The following is a 17,176-nucleotide window of genomic DNA, read 5'->3' as shown; positions in this document are numbered from 1 at the left end:
TCTTGTACCTCGTCTTCTTCACTTGGGTCCTTCAGGCTCAGTCTTGCTGCATCTAAAAATTGGGAGAGATTGCTATCAGCAATATATTCCTTCCATGTTTCAGTGCATGGTGGGAGTTTGGTAATTCCCACCATCTAAACTATAGACCTCACCATAAAAATTGACAATCTATCACAGATACTCCTAGGGCTATAGATCATCGTTACCCACTCCCACGTAATCCCAAAAACCTAAACGAACCAGCTGTCTTTTAATCTCATTAAGTTCATAGACCAATAACAAAAATTGTTCACTTTACATTAGTACTTCTGTTTTAATCCATTGCATTTATATAGTGGGTGGTGGGTCCTGGTAGACTTGCACCATATCTTCCCTAAAGGAGACACGTGTGGTACCTCTATGAGGGTGAAAGGATCAGGCCACTTTGTAAAAAAGGAGCCAATCTTGGGCTATGACGCCAAGTTTGCTTCTGGTTCCTCTGCATATAGGTGGAAGAGCAACAGATTAAACTGTTAGAATTAGTCTACAAGGTGCTTAATTCCCATGAGTTCAACGACAAGACATCTTACTCCATGAGCAGTTAATCCATGCCACCACTATGGTGTATGTTAACTCCTTATATATAATTCAAAAGGGGGGCAAGAAATCTTATGTTATTCCAGGTTGCCCAGACTGGAGGAGCATGCAACTATTCCAGAAGTGTGCTTGCCTGCAAATTGTATCACCAAGTACTGTCCACCTCAGCGAACACTGAGCAAGAGGCATTTTGACACAATTAGCTTCTTCATATGCCTTTCTTCGCCAATTTGATTATCTGAATATTGTAATTAAGTCACTCCCATCTCTTCTTTTCATACCTTCCTTCAACATCTCCTGGAAGCCAGTAGGCAGGTATGATTTACATATTTTAATCTAATGATTTCAGATGTTATGTTCTGTCATTGGTTAAGACTTTGTTTTCACTCCTGAGACCCCATGTGATTTGTTTTCACAAAGTACTCAGTATGTGGGTATTGCAGTCAGTAGATTTTTCGTTATAGGAATAGATATTCCAGGAACACTTTCCTGATGGGCAGGAGGATCTGATTCTAAGCACTTTGTCTGCATTCCTTGCTGTACTATAGCTCCTATCACTGTATGTGCAATTAACATATTAATGTCATTGTTTCAATTTGAACATTTTTTAAATGGATTGTCCATTAGTGGACAACATCATCTTAATTAAGCCCCCTCCCCTATTTAAAGTAAATTATGCTCCACCTTTGCTCTTGCTATCTGTGCCTGGCTTTCAGTTGTAAGGCAGCACGGTGGCTCAGTGGTTAGCAATTCTGTCTCACAGCGCTAAGGTCATTAGTTTGATACCGGACCAGGGACTTAACTGTGTAGAGTTTGTATTCTCTTTGTTTGCATAGATTTCCTCCCACACTGCAAAGACATAAAGGTAGGTTAATTGGCTACGAACAAAAGTGAACCCAGTCTGTTTGTGTTAGGTAATTTAGCCAGTAAACGCCAATGGTGCTGGTGCTGATGTGATTGATAAACATTATCTGTACAGGGCTATAGGATTGGTGACGCTATGTAAAATCATGATGATGAAGTCAGTTTATAACTCACAATAGCACTCTATGGAAGCTCTTTCAAATAAATCTGCTGTTATGTTATTGACAATATAGTCTGCAAATTTGGTCAGTATTGTAAAACAGGGACAATTCCAAGTACAAACATAGCAACTATAACATACTTGCCAACTTCTCCTCGTTGGCTTCAGGGATATCCCAGAAGAGGTGGGCGTGCGGGGGCGAGGGTTGACGAATCACATCATTTTGGCCCCGCCCCCTAAACAATTGACACAATTTTTACCAATTACAGCAGGGGGTGGAGCTAAGATAACGCAATATTTGCATCATTAAGACCCGCCCCCAACCACTTATCTATTGCTAGAACAGGGAGGTCTCCCAGAAATGTGGGAGTCTCCAGGACATTCCGGGAGAGTAGGCAACTATACGTAAAAGAAAAGCAGCTAATGAATCTCTAGAGAATGAAGTGTCTTTTACATTTCTGCCTCGATTACTGAGGTCGTGTTGTCTTACCTGCCAGTCTTGGATTAAATTTTGGTCTCCATGAAAATGGCCACCACCATAGGCATCAATACATAGACATAGGACACAATTTCTGAACTGTGTCATCATGCCACAGATCATCATCATTATCATCATCATCATTTATTTATATAGCGCCAACATATTCCGTAGTGCTTTATAATTGGGGACAAACACAGTAAACTAATAAACAAACTGGGTAAAACACAGTAAACTAACAAACTGGGTAAAACAGACAAAGAGGTGAGAAGGCCCTGCTTGCAAGCTTACAATCTATGGGACAATGGGAGTTTAATACATGAGGTGAAGTCTACATTTTGCATTTTGGTCTAGCCAGACTGCAAAGGTAAAAGTGACTTATAGGCTAAATGATCCTGTCACACAACAATGTTGGTCAGGGGGTAGTTGTCTTGTGTGAAATTGTGTAATGGGTGGTAATAGGGTACTGTAGTGAGTTTACGAGAGTGGTTGAGGAATATTATGAGCTTGTCTGAAGAGGTGGGTTTTCAGAGAACGCTTGAAAGTTTGTAGACCAGAGGAGAGTCTTATTGTGTGAGGGAGAGAATTCCATAGAGTGGGTGCAACCCGAAAAAAGTGCTGTAACCGAGAATGGGAGGATGTAATGAGGGTGGATAAGAGACGAAGATCTTGTGCAGAACGGAGTTGCCAAGTTGGGAGATATTTTGAGACATGAGAGAAGATGTATGTTGGTGCAGCTTTGTTTATGGCCTTGTAGGTTAGTAAAAGTATTTTATATTGGATTCGGTAAAAAACAGGCAACCAGTGTAGAGATATACAGAGTGATTCAGCAGTGGAATAACGATTTTCAAGGAAAATCAATCTTGCCGCTGCGTGCAAAATAGATTGTAGGGGTTTAAGTCTGTTTTGGGGAAGACCAGTAAGGAGGGAATTGCAATAGTCAATGCGGGAGATGATAAGTGCATGAATTAAGGTTTTTGCAGTGTCTTGTGTGAGATATGTGCGAATTCTGGAAATGTTTTTTAGATGTATGTAACATGATTTAGATATAAATTCGATGTGGGGAACAAAGGATAGGTGTGGGTCAAGGATTACACCTATGCAGCGAGCTTGTGGGGTGGGATTTATGGTCATGTTATCAACAGAGATAGAAATGTCAGGTATGCTCTTTTTGGTGGGTTGGAATATTATTAACTCTGTTTTAGAAAGATTAAGTTTGAGTTGGCGAGAGGATTTCCAAGATGAAATGGCAGAAAGACAGTCAGTTACATGGGACAACACAGATGTCAAGAGATCAGGAGAGGATAGATCAATTTGGGTATCATCCACATAGAGATAATACTGAAATCCAAAGGAACTTATTAGATTTTCAAGAGAAGCGGTATAGATAGAGAACAGCAGAGGACCTAGCACTGAGCCTTGCGGTACTCCAACTGAAGGAAGTGGAGCAGAGGTGGCCCCAGAGAAATTAACAGTGAAAGAGCAATTAGAAAGGTAGGATGAGAACTAGGATAGAACAGTGTCTTGAAGACCTAGGGATTGCAGCGTTTGTATGAGAAGAGAGTGGTCAACGGTATCAAATGCAGCCGAGAGATCCAGGAGAATTAGGAGAGAGTAATGGCGTCTAGCTTTAGCAGTGATCAGATCATTGACAAACTTAGTCAACGCAGTCTCTGTTTTGAGAATGAAAGCCAGACTGAAGAGGATCCAACAGGTTGTTTGCGGAAAGGAAGCGTTTGAGGCGAGTGTAGGCAAGTCTCTCTAGAAGCTTGGAGGGGCATGGGAGCTGAGAGATGGGACGGTAATTTGAGAGAGTTTGGGTTGGAATCTTGTTTTTTCAGAATAGGAGTAACAACTGCGTGCTTGTATAGTGATGGAAAGATGTCAGTAGAAAGTTATTGATTACAGATTTTAGTTACGAGGTGAAATGAGCACAGGAGACAGGGATCTACCAATTTGTGAGGGAATAGGATCAAGCGGACAGGAGGTAGAGTAGGAAGATAAGAAGAGAGTAGAAATTTCCTCTTCATTTGTGGTGTCAAATGAAGAGAGGGTGTCAGAGGGTGGTGGGAAGGAATTGAGCTGATTGCTTGTCGAGGAAGAGGATACCATTTCTAGTCTGATCTTAACAATCTTGTCCTTGAAGTAGGAAGCAAGATCCTGGGTACTGATAGTAGACGGAGGGTTCGGGGTGGGAGGATTGAGGAAAAATTTATATGTGTTAAAAAGGCGTTTGGTGTTAGAAGCCTGAGCATAGATAAGATATTGGAAGTATGTTTATTTAACAGTCCAGAGCATTTTGATAGGAGCGGTAGATAAAAATATATGTGAAGAAGTCATTAGAGGTGCGAGATTTACGCCAGTGACGTTCTGCTTTACGGAAGATTTTGCTTTGCTGTAATGTGCCACGGCTGACATTGAAGTCTACGTGTAGTCTGAAGAGTCGCTGGAGCCACTTGATCAAGGGCTGTTACTAAGGTTTGGTGAAAATGAGGTACTGCCATCTCAGTGGAGGAGAATGTAGTGATAGGGAGAGAAATTGTTGAGAGAGGTGGATGATTGTTGAAGATTAATAGAATTAAGATTTCTGCGGGTATGAGGAGGCTTGGTAGAGTTAGACAGTAGAAAGGTTAGAGCAGTGGGGGTGAGCGTGTAGCTGATAAGGTGATGATCTGAGAGGGGGAAGGGTGAAGCCAACCATGTCTTGTACTGGCTCAGCATCAGGGAGAATGCCAGACTCTTCAGGGAGTGAGGGAGATCATCCCTATTTCAGGGAGTCATTTAATTTTGTCTCACAGCTAAAATTCTTCCTTACCCTCTTAACCTACTTTTCTCAATTTTCATTATATATATTCCAAACTACAATTTCTGTAATTAGTGATTATTTCCAAATGGTATTTTGATCAAACTCAATGCTCAGGGGCCTGATCTCGCTTTTCGCTGTAGTTCTTTTGTGTGATCTGCTGCATTCCACAGAGTGCAGATGGATCACAAACAAGCTCACACTGAGACAATTGATTTTTAAGCAATCTTCTTTGGAAAATGTAACATGGGGTAATTTTTGTGATCTGTTTTCTACATGGTCTGTACAGACAAGGCATAGGGATTGCATAGATTATATGCATACTGTGTGTGATCTATGTAGAACGCGACATATCACACACAGAAGAACAATGGCCATGTGAACAGACCTTTAGATTTCCTTGGTTCCAGAATGGAAAATTTCCTCCCGTTTGGGGGTAAAAACAGTATGCGCCATTTCAGTAAAGTCATGTAGATTTAAATATTTATGAATGTACAGTAAGTTATTTAGCTGCGTAAGAACACCAATTATTTTAGTTAGAATTGTTCTATGGTTGTGCTGTAGTTGTCTAAACAATGCAGAACTAGAATAAAATATTTAAATATATGAAATATAAAACAGTAAATAGCAGTATTGGGTTTAAAATGATTACAAATGAGAAAATCTTTCAACTGTTCAATTACAATCTTAATTAACAAATCTAATCCTATGCATTTTTTATACTTGCAATACACAAGCTTACCCATTTAGCTAGGGATACAGTATATTTAAATATATTTACTTTGCCACGAACCCCTTGTAAATTCAATCTGGACCCCAATACTAGTATCCATTTTTATACATATTTAATGCCAGTTTTCACACATCGCAGACAAAATGCAGTTCCGTTTATTTCCAGCAATGATTATTTCCTATGCAGGTTGGATCTAATAGCAAAAAAAAAAAAATCTTAGGGTACAACTCGAATATTTATTTTGATCCGTATTGTTTCTAGGACACAGGTGTAATGCGAGCATTAGGAGTAAGACAGCAGCGCCCTTCCTCCAGAGAACATGGAGTTAATGGACACAGAAGTTGACGCCCGTGATGTCACCGAAACCAACATTTCCGCCCACACCCGAGAGCAGACTCGCCCAGCTGGGATCACTATTTGACAGGAAGTTGAGAGAGGACACTGCGCAGGCGCACATCAGCGGTAGGTTGCTCTTTCTTAAAGGCGCAGAGCTTGCCTTGCGCCTCGTCCCTGTATGAGGCGTTATTGTGATGTGCTCGGTAGTCACACCTCAACTGAGAGGCTATTTACATCATAATAAAAGTACTTATTTTAACTATTTTAAAACGAGGGTGCTGGGAGGCATGGTAGTATGAGTTGCAGATACAAATGTAAATTGAGTGAATAATTGTATTAATTGACAACATATATAGCATATACAAATATTTTTTCCCTAGACAAAGGGACAACCATACTTTTTAGGCAAAAATGGTTTCACCTGAGGAAAATCGACAACACATACACCGAAACATAGACGTATAACCCAAATCATACCTTTCAACAGCCCAGCCCTGCACTTCCAATAGCTGGAACTTTTGTTAGACTATAGGGAATGTTCAAAGGTATGTCCTGCTCACAAGGGTGTTTTTAGAAGAGTGTGTTTTGTGGCATCTAGTGCACCCCCATTGTGATGCAACCATTCCCCCATCTGGACGTGGCCATGTATTGTGTCGTCTGTATTCCAGTAATTGGAATGTTGGGTAGTATGCTCACATCCAGCCAGACCAAAGACAAAAATACACTGCACATCCAGCTAGGTTAGAGATACATATGCACTGCACATTCACACAGAACCGAGACCCAAACTCAACATCCACCCAGGACAGAGATGCACACATTATACATATACCTCGTACAGATCCACTCACATAACGTGTCTTAGTGATGCTCGGTGCTGTCATTTTAAGACACTTGCATGCAACTGTGCATGCACACTCTATATCCACCCAAGAGCACAGGAGGCTGCGTTTAATTGAACATTTTCCAATCATTTGTCTTATGTTACCCCAGGAGTTTGTGAATTTAGCACATCTTTTTAATTATGGTCAAATTACATTTATTTGTTTAATAATAATAATAATAATAATAATAATAGAACATGGTGAAGATTAGGGGCATAAAACACTAACGATAGGGATGATGTTGGAGGCATTGGGTTGTGGTAGCAACAGTGGGTGGTGGTTGGGGACAAACATAATTCAGGACCTGTTCTCCATTAGAACACAAATTTTAAGGGCGGTATCTTGTAAAACAGTGGAGTAACCAAGGGTCATAACACCACTAAACAATGGAAAACAGCGAGACTCTGATGCCAAGTCAGTGAGTGCAGAGTATAGAAAATTTTCATTTTTTTTAACTGACATAGTACAAAAGGCACTAATTGTGACTGGTCCTCTTTAGCATTATTTTTTATTTCTTTTCTCGCAAGGTGAAAAATAGGAAAACTTCTCTTAGCTTTAAGATTAACTGTCCTCCGTGGTTTGACCATTCTATTTTGTGTCTTACAATTCCCTGAGGTTTCTTCTTTTCTTTGATAAAGTTTTATTTTTCTCTTACCTTGCCAATGTGACTACAGCCATACCATGCCAGATTCAGCATCTCCTAGTTTGAAGTCTGGGGTGTCAGTTGCAATTAACATTATCCCCAGGGTTCCTATAATGACTTGGAACTATCTATTCAGCATACATACCGAGATATGAGAATTTTCCCCTCTCTTCTGCTTTCTTACCACCTGTCCATGCTTTGGCATTCTCCACAGCCTATACAGATATTCTTGGATAACCTTATTGAATATCCATAGATTGTAAGGTTGCGAGCAGGGCCTTCTCACCTCTTTGTCTGTTTTACCCAGTTTGTTTATTAGTTTATTATGTTTGTCCCCAATTGTAAAGCGCTACGGAATATGTTGGCGCTATATAAATAAATGATGATGATGATGATGATGAATACACCTGCTATTCAGTTCTGTTTGCTGGTGCAACCCAACTCAAATCGGTAATACTTGTAGCAAGCAGTTCCTGAGCCCTATTAGGTTAACTGGGCTTTTTGGCCTCATTTAGCAAATCTTGCTAAATGGGGCATATTTACACCTTGACAAATCATGTTGCAACATGAGGAATGTAAAAGCATTTTCCTTGCATTTATTGAAAATAATATCTGCTATTTTAACACTGCCACACATTTTAAATTTGTTCCCCCGCAGAGCAACAGGCTTTTGCCAAGGTGCAAAGTTGCACATTCTAGCTGGATTTTCTCCTAGCTATAAATCAGATATCACCCTTTTTTGACAGAAGTATATGTATTATGGAGCAATATGTATATGTGTGGTTAGATTTGATCATTTTGTGCATAAAGTTGGGTGTATACTATAGGCTGTGCACCTTTACACCTGATCCCAATTGTAAAGAGCTATGGAATTTGCTGGCGCTATATAAATAAATGTTGATGATGATGATCCTGCTCTTATGTCACCCTTTCTTCTTTGACAGAGAGAGATTGTGAATTTGTAATGTCTTTAAGATAAAAGAATGTTTTTTCATTTTCCGAAACAGGCCATAGAGAACATCCCTCTTCCAGGCATCCCAAGCCAGCACAAATGGGCTATTGGACATGTAGCTCTCAAGTAGTGTGAATAATATGGTGTGAGAGAAGTGCTTCAAGGAAGCCACCCAAGATAAATAAGAATAAGTTATATCATTGATTGAAGAGGTGTGGGAAATTATAGATGCTTTTCTGACAAATCATGTGTTCCAAAAAGAAGGCCTAGAACCCACATGGATTTGTCTATAGATTCTGAAGCACCAAGTCAGTCCTTTACTGTCACCCAGATGCACTGAGGGTAAAGAATAGATGGCAAAAAGATACATGTTTTAGTTTATCTAGTACCTGCTTTTATTCAAACAGTTGAAAAAGCTTTAGAATGGGAATATTAAGCTACTGAATCTAGTTAGTACATAGAAATCACATTGTTCATTCTCTAAAATGGAAGAAATTCAGGAACTTATTCAAGAAGAGTGGAATAGAAGAAGGTTTCAGTGCAAAAAAAAGATAGACCTTAGTTAAACACATCCTCTAAAAAGAGACACTTTTATTGTGCATCTGGTTAAAAATACAATGCAACACCTAGAGGATTCTGCATTCTTTAAGAACTTGATGGATAGAAAGTTGGATTCAAATCTTAAAATGATTTACTTTGCAGTCGAAGCAGCTCGCAGATTAGTTAGAGCTCTTACCATAGTTGCAAAAGCACTGAAAGTTTGGGTAGACAATAGTGAAGAGGTAATCCTTAAAGGGGTAAAAACATAGTTGCCAATATTGGCAGGTTAAGTTCCGGGAGGTCCGGGGGTCAGGTGTGTGTGTGTGGGGGCGGGGCTCCAAGAATCGTGCCGTTAGCACCGCCCCCAAAGCTGTCACAACCTTTTCGTCCAATAAAACAAGGGGGCGGGGCCACAATGACGCTGCCGTGACACTGTTAAGCCCCGCCTCCTCCATTCACTTACCACCGCTGCCCGGGAATCGGGAGAATTGCTCTCTCTCCCGGGAGACCCGGGAGACTGACCCAGATTTCGGGAGTCTCCTGGATATTCCGGGAGAGTTGGCAAGTATGGGTAAAAACTTCACACTTCAGGGCGAAAAGAGTTGAAGTTGATTGGGTCAGTTCAGGAGTTTCATGTATGCAAGATTAAGTTCAAGGGAAAGCCTCCAACATGAAATTTCGGACATGGATAATATTATTATTATTATTATTATTATCCTTTATTTGTTAGGCGCCACAAGATTTCCGCAGCGCCGTACACCATACAAACAGTACACTATACAGGGTGAAACAGTACAAAACAATAAACAGAGATACCAGTACTTCAGGAGCTCCAGGCAGGTTAAAGCAAAAAACACGGAGCAGAAGAACAGGTGAGGAGACAGGAGGAAAGAGGGCCCTGCTCAAGTGAGCTTACATCCTAAGGGAGGGAAAACAGAACAGGCACAAGGGGAGCCAGATGAGGCAAGGGAGAGAGCGAGTGGAGGAGATGAAGGGGTTATGCGGATGGTTGGTAGGCTTTAAGGAAGAGGTGGGTTTTCAGCGCACGTTTGAAGGAGCACAGAGTAGGAGAGAGGCGGATGGAACGAGGGAGGTCATTCCAGTGAAGGGGTGCTGCACGGGAAAAGTCTTGGATTCTGGAGTGTGAAGAAGTAATAAGAGAGGAGGAGAGGCGGCGATCATTGGCTGAGCGCAGGGAGCGGGCAGGAGTGTGTATGGAGAGGAGGTTAGAGATGTAGGGGGCAGTAGAGTGGGAGAGAGCCTTGTATGTGGTGGTGAGGAGTTTGAAGAGGATTCTATAGGGGAAGGGAAGCCAGTGTAGGGCGAGGCAGAGAGGGGAGGCAGAGGAGGAGCGGCGTGAGAGGAAGATGAGTCTTGCGGCCACAGTGAGTACAGATCGGAGGGGGGAGAGATGTGAGTGGGGGAGGCCAGTGAGGAGGAGGTTGCAGAAATCCAGGCGGGAGATGATGAGTGCATGGATGATAGTCTTGGCAGCATCCTGAGAGAGAAAGGGACGGATGCGGGCGATGTTGCGAAGTTGGAAGCGACAGGCTTGGGCAAGGGAGTGAATATGGGGGGCAAAAGAGAGAGAGGAGTCGAGGGTGACACCCAGACAGCGGAGTTGGGTGACAGAGGAGATGGTGGTGCCGTTGACGACAAAAGAGAGGTTATGGTGGGATGGGAGTCTGGACGGAGGAAAGACAATGAGTTCCGTTTTAGAGATATTGATTTTGAGAAAACGCGCAGACATCCAGGAGGAGATGGCGGAGAGGCAGTCAGATACACGAGAGAGGAGGGTGGAAGAAAGATCAGGGGAGGAGATGTATAGTTGAATGTCGTCAGCATAAAGGTGATACTGAAGACCGAAGGAGAAGGTGATAGCACCAAGGGAGGAAGTGTAGAGCGAAAATAGTAGAGGGCCGAGAACAGAGCCCTGTGGGACTCCTACAGGGAGAGGGTAGGGGGAGGAGGAGGAGCCGGACGTGCATACAGAGAAGGAGCGGTTAGCGAGGTATGAGGTGAACCAGGCGTGGACAGATCCAGAGAGGCCGAAGGAGAGAAGAGTTTGCAGCAGGAGGGGGTGGTCCACGGTGTCAAAGGCTGCGGAGAGGTCAAGAAGGATTAGTAGGGAGAAGTGACCCTTTGATTTAGCCGATAGGAGGTCGTTAGTAACCTTGGCCAGGGCAGTTTCGGTGGAGTGAAGAGGACGGTAGCCAGATTGGAGGGGTCGAGGAGAGAAAAGTCCGAGAGGTGTCTGGCGAGGCGGCAGCAGACAATCCGCTCCAGTAATTTGGAGGCATAGGGGAGCAGTGAGATAGGGCGATAATTAGCGAGAGAGGTGGGGATAATATCTTTTTTAGCATAGGAAAGAAAATAAACAGACATTCTATTTCTTCAATGTTTTTGGTGAAGAAATAAGGTGGGCTTAGGATCTAAAGCAGATGGAATCTTCAGAAAATATGTTTAAGCAAGGCCTTGAGAAAGATAGATAGCGAAACGCGCGTTGGCAGTATAGCGCGCCGCTCTCCTGCTTAATATTATAGAATTTCATCTTTTAGATTCAGCTATCCTGTTAAGCGCTTACCCAGTCAGCTTAATCGCTATATCAGCATACTATAGAGCTCACAATACCTAGTGCAAAGCGCTCATAGTTTACCATTCCTGTATAGAAGTGATAGTATAGCTGAACTAGTCAAATTGAATTACCTAACACAGACAAAGAGTGTTTATGCATACCAATTAGGAAGGATTATAAAGGAGTTGTTATCACAAACGGTTACCTCATTGTCTAAAGGACTTTAATCCTTGCAGTTCAATTTGTTAATCTAATATATTATATATATATATATATATATATATATATATATATATATATATATAGCAGATAGTGTTGGGATATTATAATGCTTATCAGAATCAAAATTATTTTCCTTATACACTAATTAGCGACGTGCTAGGGTAGTGGTTAACTACCTTTTTAGCAGTTATTAACATAATCATCACACTATTGTTACTCATCTTTTAAATATTTCGCTACTTTCAATTGTATTTACTAGCTATGAGTGTTCCATATATAAGGACACTTTTTAATGTATATCAATAAAGATTTGGAAATTTTTATTTAGACAAAGAGTGCCCCTTTATCACAATTCTTCTTTTTCTCTCTCTTAAATTAGAAATTGATACAATGTGTGGGTGCACCTGTACTTAGAACCATAACAACACAGATTGATTTAATCATTATATGAATGAGATGCTATGGTGGAAAAAAGGATCTGTCTGCCTGGTGCGATATATTTCCTTCTAAAATGTTTAATATTCAGGCATATTCCAGACATAAATCTACCTGGCTTTTCTAAATTTTCATTTAACTAAATTTCATTTGATTTTTTTTTTTTAATATATATTTTCGCTGTTTTTAAATAAAAGGCTTTGGTTAAATGTTTTAATGTATAGTATAAATATTAGAATTTTAATATTTACCCTCAGCGTTCCAGGCAGGTCAACTGGACTCCGGGTTGAGAAGGCCATTCTCCCGCATCGTCAAGCCCACTTCTTGTGAAGTGGGTGGGATGGGAGCATCCATCACGTGATTTTCACCATTTTGCCCCCCACCAACAGGGAACTGTCATTTTTCAGCAGGGGCGGGGCAAAAATGTTGCAATTCACAGCCCCCTCCCTCCGTCTGCACTCGACTCCCCTCTGGGATCTCCTGGAGTGTGTGTGTGTGGTGGAGGGGGGGGGGGGCACTCTTTCAGGGTATATTTGCAGAAGTTAACCTGGAGAGCACCTTCACGTGATGGATAATTTAGATGAAACTCATACATTTGTTAATTAACATAATACATAAAACATTATGATTATGCAAAACACAGTTGAAGAATTTAAATAATATTGATAAAAGGTCCTGTGCAGAATATAAACACTCACTAAAAATAAGCAGCTTTTCATCTTTGCAGTTGGTTACAGAAAAGAATGCACTGCCTATTCCATGTCAATATCCTTTTGGATTGTGAAAGTGATCCAGTCAGCTTACCGGCAAAGAGGTCCTCTGTCACTGCAAGGCTTAAAACAAAGCTCACACCACCAAAGGCATGGCAGCCTTCTTTATAGTATCTGCAGAGACCATCTGTAAGACTACAAATTGGACTTCTTTTAATTACCACTATAAGAAATATGTGTCATCCCAACCTATTGGTTCTTTTGGAAGTCTTTAATGCTGCTTCAGTTTTTAAATGTTTTTGTACCTAGCATAAGAACATGCATAGACCTACACAGGTGTGGTATTTGGCTACTTTTTCCTTTTTGGTGACTTTTTCCTTTTTGATGTTTATCTCTCAGGTAACTGTAACCCTCCATACATTGGATTGCGAAGTGCTGATCAGTGCTTTACCCCAGCCACACTGCTTACATTCATTTACTCAACTTCCACTATTTTCCCGTTATTGTCCTACAAATACGTCTACTTTTATTGCATTTCTGTAATCTATTATCCTTGTCTGGGGTCTATTTATTAAGGTACGATCAGCCCTCAAAACAGAGAAAACAGCATTTTTCTCTGTAAATGGCCATTACATAATTTATGAAGGGTTAAGCGCAGGAGAAAGCATAGATTTCTCCTGCCATAAATCCAATTTATTAAGCTGCGAAAAGCAATAACAGATGGTGTTACAAGTAATTTTCAATGGGACCCAGCTGAAGCTTCTACACTGGATCCCTCAACCCTTACTCCAAAAACATACTGGTAGCAGCGTCGGACTGGCCCACCGGGATACCGCAAAAACCACCGGTAGGCCCCGCTGCCCTACGGCCACACCCCCTTATAGAAGTGGGCGGACCCCATCCAACTCACCTAGGGGTCGGTGTCCTATTCGGCGTCCCCGCTGCCCTCCTCGGCATCCCCGCTGCTGCAGATGACTGGCTGTCAGTGACAGCCAATCATCTTTCAAATAAGATCGCAGCTGCGATCATGTGACCCACCCCCTCCTCCTCCTGTCAGCTGACTGTCTTATGCTCCCGCCGCCGCTGAAGGACTAAGGAGCAGAGAGGCTGCATCAATCAAAATATGGGTAACTAGATTTTTTTAGCATCCATTGACGCACATTATTTAGGCTCTCATAAATCCAATTCATTGTTTGTCCCTCCATCATACATTTTTCCATTGTTATGTAACTGTCACTCATCTGCCCACCGTCGGTCTTACTGTGCAGTTATCACCACTCTCATTATTATTTATTTATGCTTATTAATCACCACGATGAGACAACAGACCAACCAGCCACCTTTTACTAAAATTCATCTGTCAATTCAGTAGAATGGGGACACAAAAAAAAGTCTACCCAGTGTAACTAAAAAAAGTTTTATTAACAATGTAAAATGTAGGGTATATTTCAATTTGAGCTAACGCTTGCATGACCTATCAGATTTACCACTATGTCAACTATACTGAGGGGGGGCTGCCTATGCTAAACTATAATTAGGGGGGACTGCCTATGTTAAACTATAGGGAGGGGGGGCTGTACAGAGAACACTATAGGGAGGGGGTGATGGGACCTTTAATTTAATGCTGGGGTGGTTTGGGTCTATAATTGAATGTGGGGCTGAGTGTGGGGAGGAGGGCTATCTATTAAATGTGAATATTAATTATTTAATGCTGGGAATGGTCGTGGGAAATGGATGTATTAAACGTAAATGCTATTAATTTATTGCTGGGTCTGTTTGGAATACTATTAATTTGATGTTGGGGTCGGTTGGAGGGAAATAGATCTATTTATCAAATGTGAGCACTTTTCACTTTTACTTTAATGTTGAGGCTGGAGAGAGGCCTAATTATTAAATGTGGGTGCTGTTGATTTAATGGCAGGGAAGGTTGGCATTTCTAAATGTACCCATTATTTTTTTCAAATAGGGCCCTCAACATTCCAGGATCCAGACAAGCCGCAACTAAAGAAACCAGCAGTCACAGGTGATAAAAGTGACAACAAAAGGTAGGACAGTCTATCAAATGTTCTGAGTCTAGCACAGGCTTGGCTAACCTGTGGTACTCCAGGTGTTGTGAAACTTTTTGGTGATTGTTCTGCCCAATCTAAGGGGCAGGTCAAGACTGTGTATTCTTTATACACACACTGCATTCTTTATGTACTGCACTAAAGTGCTAACTGTCCTTTGTGGACTGACCACTCCCCTTCTAGTGTCTAGTCCCGCCTCTATGATGGCTGACCACACCCCCTCTGGTGGGCCCCTAGTGTTGCAGTCCCCTGGTGGGCCCTTCAGTCCGACACTGACTGGTAGTTTAATTGGCTGCTGACAAAAAAATACAAGTAGTCTGGCTGTGTCTGTCTGAGTAAATTTAGAATGTAATCTTCAATGGAGCTTGAGACTGGAGCAGGGACAATGGAGCAAGGACTGAAAATGGTGATGATGCTATACAGTTAGTTTTTCTCGTTAGTTATCCAAAAAAAATGTCATGGACCTCATGAGGTACAAAGCTGGTACAGACCTTGGGCAACAAAATAATAACTTTTTTATTATTATGATTATTATTATTACTACTACTGTGGAGAGCTGCACGATAACAAAACATGGTGCTGTGCTGAGCACGGGAAGAGTTAATAGCAGCAGAGCATTATTTGTCAGGAGGCTTGGAGGTGGGCGGGGCTTGGCTCGGTGACGTCAGGTGGAAGGCAGTGCAGCCTGTTTCCCTCCCCCCTTCGTCGGATAGAGCTGGTCGGGACACTGGGAGCTTCCGCTTTCCCCTGGAGCTTGAAGGGGAGAAAACGCGAAGAAGCCGAGTCCAGCGGCGGCCAGCTGGGTCAATGTGTGATTGCTGACACCCCCGGATCATGGCAATCCTGAGGCTCGTATTCCTGCTCTCCTGGGCGGCCAGTTCGGGAGGTGAGATGGGAGGGAGCGTACGGGGCCGCTCCACTGTTATTGCAGCCCGGCTATCCCAGGAGGGGGCAGTGGGAGGGGGGATGCGAGGATGAGCACACAGTACACAAATACAGCATGTGTCTCTATGTCCAGTGGCAGACTATGTTGTATCCTCCACTTGTCTTGTCACAGCCATCTTCCCTCTATACAGTAGTTTGCCAAGTGCAGCAGGGCACATGGCCAGTCTGGCACTGCCCGCTGATCACTGATTTGCCCCAGCCACACTGTTTACATTCATTTATTTAACTTCCACTGTACTGCTGAAATTGCCCTCCAAATACGTCTACTTTTATTGTGTGTCTGTGATCTATTATCCTCTCATTTAATTCCAGTGAGGTTTAGCCTCTGGACACATCTTTGTTGTCTGCGCTTGTTTCGTGTCATAATTGCTCAGACATATATTTAAAACACCCAGCTGGTGATTTTCATAGTAGATTAACCACACGGATGTTAACCTGATTGGCCCAGTCCTGTTTTTAGTTACCTCCGATTTATTATACCCATTGGCGCACATTTGGGCTTTAGATCATGTTTCTAGTTTTGCTTTGTCATATATATATATATATATATATATATATATATATATATAATTTTCTTTGTGGTGTCATTTAAGTAGCACTCACTTGTACATAGTAAGCAGCATTGTGTTTTAGAATGATCTTCACAAGCGCAGGAGTAAATTGACTATCTGAGTGTATATACGTCAAACTCTGTGACTGTCAGGGTGAAGATGTCATATTGTTTGCTGTCTGGCTGGGAGCTTCCAGCACACTGTTGGCTGAGTGCTGTTATATGTCAGGAGAGGACAACCTGCTGTAGTGTAGGAGAGAATTGCTGCAGACTTCCCAGCACCCACCTCTGTAGGCGGTTGTGGGGGAGAATAAGGAAAGATGGAGGGTTTTAAGCGTTGAAAGACCTGGAGACAGTGGAACTGCTGAATGTGTTGTGGTTTTGTTGCCGATATTCCTCCTCCCCTTTATCACACAGTCACAAGCAAGCAGGGATTCAAGTTTAACTCATTGTATTCCTTTTTCATATATCATTTTCCTATACAGGCATGGGGTCTACATAGAATGATATGCATTGCTACATTGGTGGATGCTAGCAAGCTGGCTGAATGCTTTTCGACAATCTGTTTGGAAATCATTATTTCCTGTCAACTATGGTGTGACCTGATCATTTCAAAGGTCTCGTTTGTTCAATGGTTGAGTTTATAATGTCTTAAAAAACATTTATTTTCACCAGATTTGTGATATTAGTAAGGAAATGCTGGT

General features: G+C 41.9%; 1 protein-coding gene across 1 annotated transcript in view; it reads left to right on the top strand.

Annotated features, from left to right (window-relative positions):
- The first annotated feature begins 15,665 nt into the window (after positions 1 to 15,665).
- The window catches only part of ADAM10 (ADAM metallopeptidase domain 10), a 119,191-nt gene continuing 117,680 nt past the window's right edge, over positions 15,666 to 17,176 (top strand). The window contains exon 1 of the mRNA XM_075208065.1: positions 15,666 to 15,863. Within this exon, the coding sequence (XP_075064166.1) occupies positions 15,812 to 15,863 (52 nt within the window). The 5' untranslated portion in view covers positions 15,666 to 15,811. The remainder of the gene's footprint in view (positions 15,864 to 17,176) is intronic.

This window comes from Mixophyes fleayi, chromosome 4 (genome assembly GCF_038048845.1).
Source record: "Mixophyes fleayi isolate aMixFle1 chromosome 4, aMixFle1.hap1, whole genome shotgun sequence".
Classification (NCBI taxonomy): domain Eukaryota; kingdom Metazoa; phylum Chordata; class Amphibia; order Anura; family Limnodynastidae; genus Mixophyes; species Mixophyes fleayi.
Note: the sequence above shows the minus strand (reverse complement) of the source record. Positions and strands in the feature narration are given on the sequence as shown.